General features: G+C 31.8%; 2 protein-coding genes and 1 long non-coding RNA gene across 3 annotated transcripts; 1 reads left to right on the forward strand and 2 right to left on the reverse strand.

Moving 5' to 3' along the window:
* Positions 1–481: 481 nt before the first annotated feature.
* On the forward strand, positions 482–3,456 carry LOC107360588 (uncharacterized). Its single transcript, XM_015927279.3, has one exon. The coding sequence runs from the start codon at positions 1,019–1,021 to the stop codon at positions 2,702–2,704; it is 1,686 nt and encodes a 561-aa protein (XP_015782765.2). The 5' UTR covers positions 482–1,018; the 3' UTR covers positions 2,705–3,456.
* Positions 3,423–4,247, reverse strand: LOC107360589 (transmembrane protein 107-like). The gene is made up of 4 exons (XM_015927280.3): positions 4,080–4,247; positions 3,855–3,922; positions 3,688–3,788; positions 3,423–3,609 (listed from the first exon to the last, which is right to left on the reverse strand). The coding sequence occupies exons 1-4, from the start codon at positions 4,161–4,163 to the stop codon at positions 3,449–3,451; spliced, it is 414 nt and encodes a 137-aa protein (XP_015782766.2). The 5' UTR covers positions 4,164–4,247; the 3' UTR covers positions 3,423–3,448.
* A 6,293-nt stretch (positions 4,248–10,540) lies between these two features.
* Positions 10,541–13,114, reverse strand: LOC149094263 (uncharacterized). The gene is made up of 2 exons (XR_016198745.1): positions 11,691–13,114; positions 10,541–11,609 (listed from the first exon to the last, which is right to left on the reverse strand). It is a non-coding gene; the product is annotated as an uncharacterized LOC149094263 (long non-coding RNA).
* Between the last annotated feature and the right edge of the window lie 544 nt (positions 13,115–13,658).

Raw genomic sequence — 13,658 nt, forward strand, 5'->3', positions numbered from 1 at the left:
GAGAAACAAGTGAAACTTGACTGGATTTCGCATATTTCTGGATGCTTTACAGACACAAGGTTAATGAGCCAGTTTTTTGACCTCATATTTAGCATTTTCGCGATTCTTTCCTTTTCTTCTTTCTTCATCTTGGTCACACACATTTTTAATTTGATTTAATATATCAACAACCATTTCAAAAGTAATTAGTTAAACAGACAAAAATAACTTTTAATTTTAAATGTACTAATGAAAAAAGGTAAATGTTTACTAACAATACAAAATGAACTTGACGCAAGTGAGAGAGAAGATCATGTAATAAATTGTTAATCTTGATGATAATTGTTGCAATAAAATATCTTTTACATTTCAAGAGCAAGCTTCTACTTTTTTTGTTGTTTTATTGTTGATTGAAAAACGAAAAGAAGCAAAATGAAGCTATTTTTGGCAACAGATGATTTTCATTGAGAAAAGATGAAAATTCCAGACTCAATTCTGCGAAATAAATTTCTCTTTTTTAATGAAATCCATCTTAACACACTAATCTAGTTATAAAAATGACAAAAGGTTAATCAAGCAAGGATTTTATGCCTTTCTGGTTTTTAGCATAATTGGCATAAAAGGGGTTGATTAAGCTTGGCTAAAGTTTGGCATAAAAATGTCCTATGCTGTCACTTGTGTTCACCTGATTAGCTGGTTTTTTGTATTATTCAAATCTATCGCTTAATTTGGTTATTTGTGATTTATTTAGCATCTAAATTATTTTAATATGTGACTTAATTAAAATGTGTTTTGTTTTTCTTGTCTTTTTTAGCATGTCGATGCCAAAGAAATTGATAGTAAAACTGATCTTTTGCAAGAAGAAAGCTCTGCTGGTGAATTATATGCTGAACATCGAGCTCTTCCAGGCTCAGTGAAAGGTGGTAAACCGACCACCTCTCTTATACCACCGGCTGGTGGTGGAAATGAACTATGGCCTTTAGGACGAAATGAATCTCCACAGATTAAAAATATCAATGTCAAGTGTGAAAAAAATCACATGAAAGTAAACATTGAATTTGATCGACCTTTTTATGGGATGATATTTTCCAAGGGTCATTACAGTGATACTAAGTGTGTTCATCTTGCACCAGGAACCGGTCAACTTGTAACCTCATTTGACATTTTCCTTGGAGCGTGTGGAATGACCTCTTCTGATCAAGCCACCTTTGGTACTGGCAGACCAGGTAGTGGATTATACATTGAGAATACAATTATTATTCAATACGATCCACAAGTTCAAGAAGCTTGGGATCAAGCTCGTCGTCTTCGCTGTACTTGGTATGATTTTTATGAGAAATCGGTTACATTCAGACCATTTGACGTTGACATGATGGACGCAGTTACCGCTAACTTTCTTGGTGACAATATTCAGTGTTGGATGCAAATTCAAGCTGGTAAAGGTCCTTGGGCATCAGAGGTGACAGGTATTGTCAAGATTGGCCAAACAATGACCATGGTTTTAGCCATTAAAGATGACGAGAACAAGTTTGACATGTTGGTTCGCAATTGTGTTGCTCACGACGGTAAACACCAGCCCATTCAATTAGTCGACGATTATGGATGTGTTGTCAGGCCCAAGATTATGTCGAGATTCCAAAAGGTTAAAAACTTTGGTTCCTCTGCAACTGTAGTGTCCTACTCATACTTCCAAGCCTTCAAATTCCCCGATTCAATGAATGTTCACTTCCAGTGTGTTATTCAAGTCTGTCGTTATGAATGTCCAGAACCTAAATGCTCGGGATCCATCGCTGGCTCTGAGCAACCTTTCCCAACTCAAATCAAAGGAGGAGGAGGAAGTGATTCAATCAACCCAAGAGATCCAAGTTTAATTTCCGTCTCCCCTTCAACTATATTAGAAACTGATGAATCAAGTATTCACGGTGATCGAGTACCAGTCCCATCAACAGCATCATCGTCCTCAGTCAGCTCTTCAAATCATCTCCTTGACCCAACCAAAATGACCATATTAAAAATGCCAACTGGATATCCAATCGGATCTTATCCACCTGATATGTTCCTAAATCGCCAAGGTGATGGACTTACAATAAATGACTATTCATCAACCCCTAACTCACCAGCAAACATTACTAGCAGCTATGCAAGTCTAGCCTCCTTGAATGGTGCTAACAACAAAAAGAAGCTGGTTAATGTATCATCGATTGGAGGAATGCCGCGTTCCACTTTTACAACCAATTTGAATGCTGATTATTCTCGGCGAAACAGACAGCGAACTCGTCGTCAAGCAGCAAGCTCATCATCTTCAGCATCGTCACCACCCCGTTATGCTGATATTAAAACGGAAAAGATTATCCGAGTTGTTGCTCCTGGTGATGTTTCTTTCAATTTACCCACCTCAAATGAGGAAGGATCAATCAATTCAACGGTTCTTGATGTTTTATCAAACGAAACCTCTGAACCTGTTAGTTTACTTTGTATGTCAACAACAAACTTCATGGTTTGTTTAATCTGTTTAATCTTAATCCTTTGTATGTCAACATTAATCGCTGCCTTCTTCTATTTACGCCTTCGAGCCTATTCACAATGTAAAAATGGTAAAGTTAACAGTTCACCATCAACATCATCAACATCATCATTCTTCTCCAATTCATCAACTGGAAATACAAATAATTACAATGAATTTAATAAGGTTGCTACATTACAAAAGTTTCACTTTCCAAGGTAGAAATGGTTTTGCAGCTTTTAAACCCAGAAGTCAATTACAAACAAATTACATCAACCCTAATTTAATCAATTGTTTTTCTGTTGATGGAAAACACTAAATTCTAATTTTCATCCAACAATGAATGATCTGTTGTTGTTTTTCATTTCTTAATCATCCATCATCACCACAACCACCACCAACACACACCAACATCATAATGATAATCATGATCATCATTACCATCGCCATAAACCATCTTCAGTAAACGCAAAAGCTTCCTCATCTTAACTGAACAATTTCTATCACTTTTTATTCCTTTTGCTAATTGTAATTACATCATCACTATTATTATTAATAATAATATAACCACTATTTCCAGCAATATGTTGATTGTTCACAGTAGTGTTGATTAATGTACCCGAAATACCTGTTGTTCCCAGAGTCACGTTCATCTTAAATTGTTATATCATCACTAATTTAATCATTATGCTTCAACAGCATAAATTAACAATAATCATCTGTAATCATGAACGCAAATCAATTAACATTTAAACCATCCCTTAACTTAAAAATTAATCAATGTGATCAATGAATGTGACCAAAACAAACGCAAAACACAATGAAATTTACATATCGCAACTATTGACAGATGAATCCATCCCAAATGAACTTTTTACCAGATTTTCAATGTTAATGTGATTGTTAAACCATTTCCAAGAGAAGTTGGAACATCAATTAATTTAAATATTAAATATTAATAGTTTATTAAATCACTTTACTAATTAGAGCTCTAATTACAATAACTATCTCGGTTAAAGCGGGTAAAAGAGTTGTCAATGCAAGGATCCACCAAGAGAGTGAACATTCCCAAACATGCATCATGTAATAAAATAAGATAAAAGCTCCTGATCCATGAGCGGTTAAGGCTTTTAAAATAAGAAACAGTTAATCAGATAACTAATGAACGGTTTAAATTGTAAAATTAAGGGAATGATTAGACTTACAGAGTAAACATTGCATAGGACAAAACATTGAGACTCCAACCATAAAATTAATGGTTTCAATAAGGGTTAAGAAAATTGAAATTGACAAGCTAATTGTGAACCTAATGATTGTGAATAAGAGAAATAAAATTAGATCAAATTTTAAATGTTAAATCAATCAACTTAACTCGATATCTTTTTTGTTATACGATGCAATTGAATTATCCCAACGAAGACAACTTCTGGTTGAACCATCCTAAGGCAATTAGATACAATTCATTAGCAATTAGTATTATCAAATTAACCAAATTGGAGTTGAAATAAAAGGCTAATGGAGTGAAATTTGCAAGATGTTTAAATTAAGAAAAAACAAAGGTTGGGTTTTGGTGTAAAATGTTGGAAATAATACTTACATGATTCCACAGATTGTCAATCAATAGTACAAGATGTCCAATCAAAGCTATGAATCGAAGAGAAATTAAGTCCAGTAATTTCATAACTGATTGAGAAAATGAAATAATAACTTTGATTCTTCAAAAAAATTTAGGCACAAAATGGGTAAAATTGTTTTTATTTAACCATTGTTTCTATGACAACAATATGTTCAACATTGAACATTGAAGCGTCAACCAGAGTCAAGTATTAATAAACTGGTAATATGGTCAACTGGATGGTCATATATGGTTATGTACTTGTCATATGGTCACTTCGTGCGATTAGCATTTTGGCTTATCGGCTGATCGGAATAATCGGTTGACTTCCTGACATTTTGAGAGGGCTTATTGTGAATGAATCTAGATAAGAACCAATCATCGTATTGATTGTGAAAATAAGCGAGAACAATAAAGCTACCATAAAAATATAATAGCATTAGGTAGATCCAGGAACCCATTTAAAATCAAAAGATCAAATAATTACTGTTCGAAGTAAAGTAAAGTATAGTAAGCTATCAATCCATAATATGCATAATTTAGAATCTAAATCATTTACAATTGAAATAGCAATACTAGTGTCATTAATCAACGATTGTTTTTATTAAACTTGTTTTCTATGAACGTGTTTTTGATCATTTCTTGATTGTTATTTGTTTTGTTCCCGTTTGAAATCTCTGAATCAAATGGACGAGCTTTAATCAAGATTAGCACATTAAAGAGATGTTTAATTCATTTCTCAACTTAATCAACAAATACTTTAATTTCTGTCTAAATTTTGAGGTTAATTGGTAATATTAGTGAATCTTGAAATTGACAGTTTTCCTTTCAAAACAATTTCAATTCCATATCGAAGGTATTTGGGTTTCAATTGATCCAATTGTTTTTGTAATTATGTCAATGAATTGAAAAGACAACAAGATAGATTGATTTTGATGGGAAATTGGGTGAAATCGGGTGAAATAAGTCAATTAAAAAAGGTTTTAACTTGTAATATTTGTTTCTATTGTAGTTTAGATTTGTTAAAACAAAACAAGTGAAACAGTTAACCTAATTAACTGGCGAAGAAAGTTTGATTGTGTTAATTGAATTGTACAGTCTCAGCAAAGGATTGATTCTGACGATAATGAAGTTGATCCGGAACCGATAATCAAAGATTCACAGTTGAACAATTAAATTTCGTGTCGTTCATTAGCTCGATTGTTACACTGATTTATATTTTTTCTTCTTCATTTATGGTTATCCAGTTTGATTGTTACTATTATTACACCTTTTTGTAGACTATAATCATTATTATCCTGTTGATGACCCACTAATTGTTGATTGGAATAACCATGATGATGGAAACAAAACAAATGACAATTAAAAATGATCAAAAACACGATTTCATAGAAAACAAGTTTTCATAAAACACTCTTTTGGCGACTATCAAAAGCTAACAACAGCATTGAAATGACAAATTATTATTGGATTGATTAATGACACTAGTATTGCTATTTCAATTGTAAATCATCTAGATCCTGAATTATTAATATATATCAATTAACTTGTTTTCAATGGTTCATTGTTTATGCATGTATCGGGTTAAATGAAGTAGTGAAACCTAATGTTACACTTGGTAAAATGTATTCTCCTATTTTGTAATTTTAATGTTGTTTAAAAACGGGTAAAAACGGATTATTTTCGAGTTTAGAATCTGTTGGTTTGTAGAGACGTAAAAACTGAGTCCATTTGTGCAATTGCAGAGTTTCTTTGATTGATGTTTTTCTAGAAAATCGAAGTCAAAGTTAAAACTTCGATCGCTTTTTGTACAATTATGGAAGTAGATTTTTTCATGATACTCATTGCACTTATGTAACTTTTGACGATCCATCAGAAAATGGTCTTATCTTGAGAAATAAAATTTGTCCTTTTCTGCAAAACAGATTAGTTCGATTATTATATAAACCGACCGCATTCTGTGACCATAAGAGTTAGAGAGCTAAAACTTAATATTTGTCGATAAAAGTTGTTGTTATTCATTATGGATTGAATAGTTTTAACAATTTAAAAAAACTTCTCTTGATTTTGGTAATTGGTCTAATAACTTTGAACCTCAATATTTCGAGAATGGCATCTCCTAAAGTCATCATTATCTCACCAATTTATTTCTTTACTAATGTAAAATTCAAATGGATCAAATTACTTTCCATTGGTACATTAAGGTTACGATATTTGGGTTGTAAATGAACGAGAAACAACTTATTAAACAAAACAAACTCATCTCAACCCATTTCTGAGCTAATAAACCAATTTTCTGGTTAAACTTGCAAATGAAATGCAAAGAGTGTTGGCAAAGGCTCGAACATTTTAGTAAAGAAGCGCGACTTATTGGGATTTGTAGGGAAATAAAAGTTACGTCCATTGGTGCTGTTGAATAGTTCATCCGATGGATATTTTTCTAGAAAATCGAGGTCAAAGTTAAAACTTCGATCGTTGTTTGTACAATAATGGAAGCAAATTTTTTCATAAAACTTATTTCTGCGATGTAACTATCGATGGGCAACCAGAAATTGCACTCATTTTTAAAAATAAAATGTTTTGTCTCAAATAAAACAGATAAGTTCGATTTTCGGTTAAACCGATCTATTTCTGTGACCGAATTGATTAGAGAGCTGAAACTCATTATTGTTGCATGAAAATTGTCTGTTCAAGACATGAACAGAATGCTTTTTTCACTACATCAATAGTTCTCTTGATTTTGGCCATTGGTCTGAAAACTTTGCCCTTCAATATTTCAAGAATGCCATCAGCTAAAATCGTCATTCTTTGACCAATTTATTTCGGTACTAATGCATAACCAAATCGGATTCAATTACTTTCCATCAGTGCATTCGGGTTGCGTTATTTGGACTGTAAATGCACGAGAAACAACTTATTAAACAAAACAAACTCATCTTAACTCATTTCTTGGTAAACAAAGCAATTTTCTGGTTAAACTAACAAGCTGAGCCCTCGATCATGGCTGATCGTAAATTTCTTTTCACTGAATACAATAGATTCAATCCAAATTTAAAGACTCGAACTGTTGATTAAAAATCATTGTCAATGAGAAAAACTAAAGAATTTTCGTTGATTTTGAGAGTTGTACAGTTGGAGCACCAGATATTTAACTTACTCTTTGCTCGAAAGACAGTTTGACATATACTCCTAACCCAACAATAAATCATCAATCTGAATACAAAAAAAGTTTTTCCCCCAAAGTCAATAATAAAAGATACGGATTCTGCATTTTTTCCCCCACCCTGTTTAAACGCTGATTTCTCAGTAACCTGAATTCTGAGAAAGCTCTGACTATTTTTCGTAATTGAAGTTCAATCAGGGCTATCATTCTATGTGAAAATTTCCTTTAGAATCCGTTTAGTTTGGGCACAATCTTCCCGCAAAAATTTCATAGTTTGACTTTATATATTGTATAGATAAATGAAATTCAAAGAGTGTGGCCAAAGGCTCGATAATTTGTGTAATGAGTTGAGACTTGGTGAAGTTTATAGGGAAATATAAACTGCGTCCTTTGGTGCTGTTAAATAATTCATCCGATTGATATTTTTCTAGAAAATCGAGGTCAAAGTACAAACTTCGATTGATCTTTGTACAATAATGGAAGCTGTTTTTTTCACCAAACTCATTTTGACGATATAAAATTTGATGGTCAACCAGGAAAGTCACTTATTGTGAGAAAAAGTATGTTCTGTCTAGGATAAAACAGATAAGTTCGATTCTCGGTTAAACCGATCTATTTATGTGACCGAATCAGTTAGAGAGCTGAAACTTATTATTGCTGCATGAAAATGGTTTGTACACAGCACGAATAAAACATTTTTTCCCTACATCAATAGGTCTTTCTGATTTTGGCCATCGGCCTCTAACCTTGAACGTCAATATTTCGAGGATGGCATCACCTACAGACATTATTCTTTGATCAATTTGCTTCTTTACTAATGCATAATTCAATTGGATTTAATAAATTTCAATCAGTGTATTCGGGTTACGATTTTTGCGTTGTAAATGCACGAACAACAACACATTAAACAAAACAAATTCATCTCAACCCATTTCTGAGCTAATAAACCAATTTTCTGGTTAAACTTGCAAATGAAATGCAAAGAGTGTTGGCAAAGGCTCGAACATTTGAGTTAAGACTTGAGATTTGGTGAGTATGTAGGGACATGCAAACTGAATCCATTAGTGCAATTAAATAATGCATCGGATGAATCATTCTGGAGAAAATCGAGGTCAAAGTTGTAACTTCGATCGCCTTTTGTTCAGCTATGGGGATAGATTTTTTCATAAAAACTTATTTTAACAATATAAAATTTGATGCTCAACCAGAAAATGTACTTATTTTAAGAAACAAAACTTTCTGTGCGAAATAAAACAGATAAGTTCGATTTTCAGTTAAACCGATCAATTTCTGTGGCCATAATAGTTAGAGAGCTTAAACTTACTTCTTGTTCATAAAAATTGTTGCTAAACATGATGCATTGAATACTTTTAACAATTTAACAACACTTCTCTCAATTTCGGCCATTGGTCTAAAAACTTTGAGCCTCAATTTTCCGAGAATGGTAGCACCTAAAATGGTCATTCTTTCACCAACCATTACATTTCATTATACGCTATAACAGTATATAACTAAATAACTAATAAAATCTGAGCAGATTCATTCAACAATGAAGATCATTCTAACGCATAAGATTTGTGTTTAGCTGTATAAATCAAGTCTCAAATCTGACATCATAAGTAATTCAATGCTATAACTTTTTTGCAGGGTCTTTAATGATTCGATATATTATAGCCCATAATGAAATCTAATGTTTGGCCAAGAATGATGATTATAGATGATATCGTTCTCGAAATATTGAGACTCAAAGTTTTTAAATCAAGGGCCAAAATCAAGAGAACTGTTGATAATTTGAAAAAAGTGTTCGGTTATTGATGTGTGCAAACAATAACTACACACGCATAATAAGTTTCAACTATCAAACTCTTATGGTCGCAGATAGCGATCGGTTTAACTAAAAATTGAACTTGATCTGTTTTACAGAAAAAGAAAATGTTATTTCTCAAAACAAGACCGTTTTATGGTTGGTCGTGAAAAGTTACCTCAGAAAAATTAGTTTCTAGAAAAAATGTGCTTCCATAGCTGCATAAAAGGCGATCGAAGTTTCAAAATTGACCTCGATTTTCTCACAAACTGTGCATCCAATAAACTATTTAATAGCACCAATGGACTCAGTTTTTATTTCCCTACAAACCTCATCAAGTCTAAACTCGTAACTCAAATGATCCAGCCTTTAGTAGTACTCTTTCCATTTCATTTGCAAATTTAACCAGGAAATTGTTTTATTTACCAAGAAATGGGTTGAGATGAGTTTCTTTTGTTTAATAAGTTGTTTCTCGTGCATTTGCAACCCAAAAACCGTAACCCGAATGTACTAATGGAAAGTAATTTAATCCAATTGAATTTTACATCAGTAAAGAAGCAAATTGGTCAAAGAATGATGATTGTTGGAAATTCCATTCTCGAAATATTTAAGTTCAAAGTTTTGAGAACGATGGCCAAAATCAAGATAAGTGTTGTTGTATTGAATAAAGTACTCTATCCATGATGTGTGAAAACGATTTTTATTGACGAATAATAAGTTTCAGATCTCCAACTCTTGCAATCGCTAGATGCGGTCGCTTAAACTGAAAATCGAAGGGTTCTGTTGTACAGAAAAAAGAAAATTTAATTTTTCCAGTAAGTGCATTTTCTGGTCACGCATCAAAATTTACATCGTCAAAATGAGTTTGGTGAAAAAATCTGCTTCCATAGTTGTACAAAAAGCGATCGAAGTTTCAACTTTGAACTTGATTTTTTCGAAAACCTTTTAATCAGTTTAATCATTTGAGCTTCTTTATTATTCTGTTTTGACTTCCTCTAAATCACGTTTGCTAATTTGCCCTTTCATCGACCAATCTGTTTGTTCAACATCAATAATCTAAATCAAACTTAATTCTCAACAATTTGCTTTTTCACAATTTTTTACCAATTTCCTTAAATAATTCATTATTTCCACGAGGATACCAATCATTTAATGATTATAGAATATTTTTTAGCCCTTATTGCAACCAAATCGGTTAATTTGTTGATTCACAATCTATAAAATCACATTGAATCACCAAAAAACAGCTTCTAAACAGGAGTTTGTTGTGCTAACATAATAAATCGATCTAATCAGCACAAAACAAGCAGCCAGAATCAAGTCAACACATTCAACAAGTAAATGTAAATATTGATCATCTATTCAAGTAATTTTCAAGTAGATTTATTGAACTAATAAAGTTTCATGACTATTAAAGCAATATAAACATCAGCTTAAGGTAAGCATAAAAATAATAAAGCAAATACACCGAAAAGGTAAACAATAAATTGGCTTTTTATTAAAATTAATTTCCATATCATTTACAAGCTTGAGTGAAAATCGATGATTGAAATCACAATCACATCCCATTGATGCACACAATGAAATAAGATGATGATGTTTAACTGAACGATTCAAATTCTTGAGATTTTGTTTATAATAGGAAATCTGAGAAAATTGAAAGTGAAATTACAAAATATAGACTTTAATGTCATCTGCAAGTTAATTGTCTTTGCTTTAACAGTTGTCCAATCAATGATTGTTTTCATTTATGCTTTTTAATTACAATTTGTGAGTTTAACGATAACTTTCAACCTTTAAATAGTCCAAGTGAAATGAAATATTTGATAATACATCTAAATTGCGATGAGAGTGACTTTAAAACGGTTTGAACTCGTTTTGAGGCTTCGATGGACTCAACTGGATTCTTGTGTGAACCCTTGCGATACACAAATTGGACAGTTTAAAATTGTGGTCAGAAAAACGCTAACAATTCAGATAATATTCATCTATCTGATTATAAAGTACATCTATTTTCAGTCCGTGAGTTTACATAGTAAATAATATTTAAAACAAAATATAAATAGTTGATAATGATGCAAACAAATTTAGTCAAGAGCTGCCAGATTATTTTGCATTAACAACATTGAATGGTGAAGTCTTTCCCTGATGTCCAAGAAAAAAAGATGACCTCAATTATGATGATGGTTATGATGATTTACAAGATAATTGAAACAATTAAACATAAGGCCATCTTGATTTTAACCAACCGTCAAATGATTAACTCTTATTTTTGTCCAATTTTACTTTGCCTTTCAACTTTCTCTTAAAATTTCCATCAAATCTATCAATTGTCATTTAACTCAAACCCAATTGACTTTGGTTACTTTGGTTTGGTAAACAGCTGAAGTTGAATTGCATTTCCAGTGAATATAACAATTAAGTCTTTTGCTTAATTTATTCATGAAATGTGTTCACAGTTTAGGTATGAAGTTAGGGTTTTGTGAGAACTGAAAGTATTCCAATTATCCATTTCACAGTGGCTTCATTTGAATTACTGATTGTACTGAAACAAAACAAGATTTCAATTAGATTGGATTATTAAAAAGAGATTCAATTGTATAATTTTGTGAAGTCCTTAACTGACCATTTAACAGCATTTAATTGACCAATTTAGAGCTTCTTTTTCAACTCTAATTTTAATAACTAAATGATGATTGTATCCACATTAGATATTGAGTTCAATTTGCGAGACAATTCAAAAGATCCAAATTATTTCAATACTGGATTTGGTTATATTAAAGCCATTAATATCGATTGCTTGAGAGCGTTCAAAACCAACAGTCCAACATGCTGGATTAAAATGGAAACGGCCAGTACAATTGGATTAATATTGGCTTCCATTAACTGGAAAATACTTTCATTTTGTTTTGATTACTTAAAAACCTTGACAATTGCCGTCTCATTACTGTGATTGTGTTAAAGTGTCTTGATTGACTGATTGAATCAAATTGAATGAGTCTTTGAAAAAAGGCCATCAACTCCAAGTTTGAAGACAAAATGAATGACAAACAATTTTGATATCTCCGTTTTTTTATGTGCGTGTTGTTTGATGTTGATTAACAAACTATTTATGGTTTATCAATTGACTAATTGTTGTTATTGTTGTTTACATGGACAAAGGGAGAAATGATTATCCTGTTGATTGATATTGATATAAAAGATGAAGCAGAACAAATTAACAACAAATAACTCTTTTGTAGGTGAAAACGCATTCCTTCCATGAATAGTAAAAGCCAAACTGATATGGAATATATTGAAATGTTAATAACAATGATGGTAATAGCATAATAATGTTGATGATATGCTGTGCTGAAATGGTTAAATGAAAAAAGGTTAAACAATCCTTGACACGGAAAATCGTCGATTCGTCAAAATGTAGCTTGGTTAACCAATGGAGTGGGTCAAATGAGTTGGCCAGAAATACCGTCTTCTAAATGGAAAGTCATCTAATTGGGCTAATGGTCAGTTGATTAGTTCATTCAACAGTTTAAATCGAATTTGTTTGATATATTAACTAATATAAGACAAATGTACCAATTTTTTTTGATCACCACTGACCGTAACTTAACAGACGCTTAACAAGGGTAAGATGAAGATGTTGATAGGCAGAAAGGTTGAAAGAAAAGAAGTAGAAAACGAAGTGACCAGTCGATTGAAAAGATTCCAACAAATAAACCATTCAATTGAGATGATTAAATGATGAAATTAACCTTGAAAGATGATGATTGGTGAATAAAGTCTTGAAGAGAGAGTTGGTTGTGATTTATTTGGATGATATTAAGTGAAAAGCAGCCAAAGAACCATTCAACGGTGGATCCAAAAGTTAGACCAGAACAAAATAATTGGGTTGTGATGAACAGTCCTTTTTATCACTGGATTGACCTGAAATGATGTATTAATTACTGGCTATAAGACTGTTAATACAGTTGTTGAATTTAATTGTTTAATTTAATTTACAGTTAAACACGAAAAAAAGCCTTTTCAAAAAATCTTGAAAACCGTTGAAAAGCAAGACTGTTGATATGGCAACCAAATGGTTGACAACCAAATTTATTACAAATAAACAAAAAAATGTGATTAAGTTCAATTTGAGATTCATCTTGAGATTGGGATTTTTTTCATTTCTTATTTATGAAACTAAAGTAAGTAAAATCAAATTTCGTAACAAAAATTCTCAATAATTTTAAAGCTAAATTCTGGTTCGCAATGTTGTTACAAATATTCATGATTGATAAAAGAAAGCTTAAAAGCAAAAGATGAAATGACCAGAAAGTTTCAATTTTTTTGCTTTTCCATGATGTAAAAATGATCTTGTTTTATTATCTTCTAATATTATCAGTTCACGAATGAATTCACGAAAGATGACTTGAGCTTTGACAAGATCAGGGTTTCAATAATGAAAAAAAACGATCGTCTGGTCTAACATTATCTAAACCTGAAATAATTTATTTTTACATTCATTTGATATCTTTCAAGTAAAAGATGTTATAACATTTGAGAATTTATCTTTTGTTTCTTTTTTCTTCGTCCGAAATTCGATATTTCATCTCAT

The sequence above is a fragment of the Tetranychus urticae genome, chromosome 2 (assembly GCF_039701765.1).
Source record: "Tetranychus urticae isolate SD_2017Ah chromosome 2, NJAU_TeUrti_SD_1.0, whole genome shotgun sequence".
NCBI lineage: Eukaryota > Metazoa > Arthropoda > Arachnida > Trombidiformes > Tetranychidae > Tetranychus > Tetranychus urticae.

Coding starts and splice junctions, on each gene's coding strand:
- LOC107360588 (XM_015927279.3), top strand. CDS start 1,019: ATGAAAGTAAACATTGAATTTGATCGACCTTTTTATGGGATGATATTT.
- LOC107360589 (XM_015927280.3), bottom strand. CDS start 4,163: ATGAAATTACTGGACTTAATTTCTCTTCGATTCATAGCTTTGATTGGA. Junction 3,789..3,854: donor TATAACAAAAAAGATATCGA/GTTAAGTTGATT, acceptor CACAATCATTAG/GTTCACAATTAGCTTGTCAA. Junction 3,610..3,687: donor TCCTATGCAATGTTTACTCT/GTAAGTCTAATC, acceptor TTATTTTAAAAG/CCTTAACCGCTCATGGATCA.